Genomic DNA, 2,653 nt, shown 5'->3' on the forward strand with positions numbered 1-2,653 from the left:
ATGTTGAATCACTGTGTTGTACGCCTGAAACTATTGTAAAGCAATACTGTTGTCAACTACCCTTCAATTAAAAAAAAAAAATGTTCATGTCAAAATTTTGGTGAAATAATTAATAAATGGTCATTTTGAAAAAAAAAATTTGTTTTACATGAATTCTGAAGTGAAAGTCACTATTACTCATACATGTAATATTGAAGACTATTGGAATAGTGGCAATATTGATTATGTTGGGAAAGGAGAAAACTAATGTAGCTGGTTTGCTTGGCTTTTATATGTATAGTCTTTTGCTGCAGAATTTAAATATCTACCTCCTCCTAAACTCTCTCTGATTCTTACATGCTTCCTGAGCAGAGGTGAAAGTTAGTGATGAGAAACTACACAGAAATAACAACTTTTACCCTGCTGGGACTCACAGATGATCCTCAACTGCAAATCCTGCTTTTTATCTTCCTATTTCTCACCTACATGTTGAGTGTAACGGGGAACCTGACTATTATCACCCTCACATTGGTGGACTCCCATCTTCAGACGCCTATGTACTTTTTCCTCAGAAATTTTTCCTTCTTAGAAGTGTCATTTACCACAGTTTGTATTCCTAGATTCTTGTACAGCATGTCAACTGTGGACAATACCATTACCTACAATGCTTGTGCCAGTCAAATACTTTTTTATATTCTTTTCGGAGCAACAGAATTTTTTCTCTTGGCAGCCATGTCCTATGACCGCTACATTGCTATCTGTAAACCCCTGCATTTCATGACCATCATGAACAGTAGGGTCTGTACCTTATTAGTCCTCTGCTGTTGGGGGTCTGGCTTGGTGATCATTCTCCCACCCCTTAGCTTGGGCCTCCAGCTTGAATTCTGTGACTCTAATGCAGTTGATCATTTTGGCTGTGATGCAGGTCCTCTCCTAAAGATCTCATGCTCAGATACACGAGTAATAGAACAAGTGATTATTCTTGTGGCTGTATTTGGACTCATCATCACCCTAGTGTGTGTGATTCTGTCCTACACACACATCATCAGGACAATTCTCAGGTTCCCCTCTGTCCAACAGAGAAAAAAAGCCTTTTCCACCTGCTCTTCCCACATGGTTGTGGTTTCCATCGCCTACTGCAGCTGCATCTTCATCTACATCAAGCCCTTGGCAAAGGAGGAGGTGGCCGTAAACAAAGGCGTCTCAGTGCTCACTACATCTGTTGCCCCCTTGTTGAACCCCTTCATTTACACCCTGAGGAATAAGCAAGTGAAACAAGCTTTTATTAATTCCATAAAGAAGATTGTAATTCTCTCAAAGAAATAAAAGTTTTGATGAATAAAAGTAAAATGATAGAAGAAAGTCCCCTAAGTATTTAACTACAGCTTCTAGCTTATTTCAATGCTTTGTGCCTATAATTCAGTCATATTAACCTTACCAAAGACATTTAATATGCACCCTACTCTCACCTTAAGCAAACTCCTTCTTCTTCTTTCGAACCAGACTCATAAGTGTTGTTTTCCCTCATCATGAAACTACAAAATGTATTTCCAAGGAACTAAATGTTTTCATTTTTACCCAATCTTTTTTTCAATGCTATGGTGCAAAAAGGAAACTAGTAGTATTTAAAAGTATATAAGTTTTCTCGAAGATACATTATGTAGTAATAGCATAAGTTTCCCCTCAAAAGCAAAATTATCAAAATTATCCTAAGTAGTAGCAGATTTCTTGTCAGTGAAGAAAGAAAAGAAGAAAGAATGAAAGATGAAAGAAATGGAGGGACAGAAGAAGAGAGGAAGGAAGGAGAGAGAGAGAGAGAGAGAGAGAGAGAGAGAGAGAGAGAGAGAGAGAGAGAGAGAGAGAGAGAGAGAGAAAGCCAAGAAGCAAGAAAGCAAACAAGAAAAACAAAAAATATTCCTTTACTGATTATACTTCCACCTTTTAAATTAAATCATTAATTATTTTGACTAATAGACAAAAGATACAAAGAATCATTTGTTAAAGGAAAGTTTAAAAGATTACCTCTGATATTAAATTAAGAACTCAGGGATTATTTACCTTAAAATTTAAAGGTAAGTTTTGAAATCACCATTTAACACATTTTTTTATTAAAATGTTTTGATATACAATCTCATGATGCTTTACACACACATCACAGTGGTTCAACATTTCAACCATATTATTGAATGTTCCTAACACTCCATTTAATGCCCTTTTAAATTATTTCTATTGCCATAATTTTGAAAACGATTGCTTTTATTGAATTACTAATGATATGTCAAACTTCAATCATTGTTATTAATGCCCTTGCCAATGCTATAAATCATGTTTTATTTGTATCAAAATATAGACAGAAGAAGATTGAGTAAATTTTTCACCATATAGAGAGCAAACCATGAAGCCTGAATTCTTACTCAAGGCATGTTCAGCCCACAACAGTCCACTACCCTTCAAACAGCAGTGTGGTTTAGGAGAGAGCAGGATTAGAAAAGACACTGGAATTGGAAGTATGACATATGGAAGCTGACATGCTAGTAGGGGTCTCTCTCTGCAATAATATACTCCTAGCTTATCAATGTATCTTCTTATCTTTGCATATTAAGTTATTTTATTGACATCAAGGAAGAAAATCTAATGGACTCAACATTTTGGAATTTATGTAACAGATTTTACA

The 2,653-nt window shown here is 35.6% G+C and overlaps 1 protein-coding gene across 1 annotated transcript; it reads left to right on the forward strand.

Moving 5' to 3' along the window:
* The first annotated feature begins 366 nt into the window (after positions 1 to 366).
* LOC130679048 (olfactory receptor 6C2-like) lies at positions 367 to 1,305 on the forward strand. Its single transcript, XM_057486763.1, has one exon. It carries the CDS (start codon positions 367 to 369, stop codon positions 1,303 to 1,305), a length of 939 nt encoding a protein of 312 aa, XP_057342746.1.
* The last annotated feature ends 1,348 nt before the right edge of the window (positions 1,306 to 2,653 follow it).

Source organism: Manis pentadactyla, chromosome 10 (genome assembly GCF_030020395.1).
Source record: "Manis pentadactyla isolate mManPen7 chromosome 10, mManPen7.hap1, whole genome shotgun sequence".
In the NCBI taxonomy this organism is placed as follows: domain Eukaryota; kingdom Metazoa; phylum Chordata; class Mammalia; order Pholidota; family Manidae; genus Manis; species Manis pentadactyla.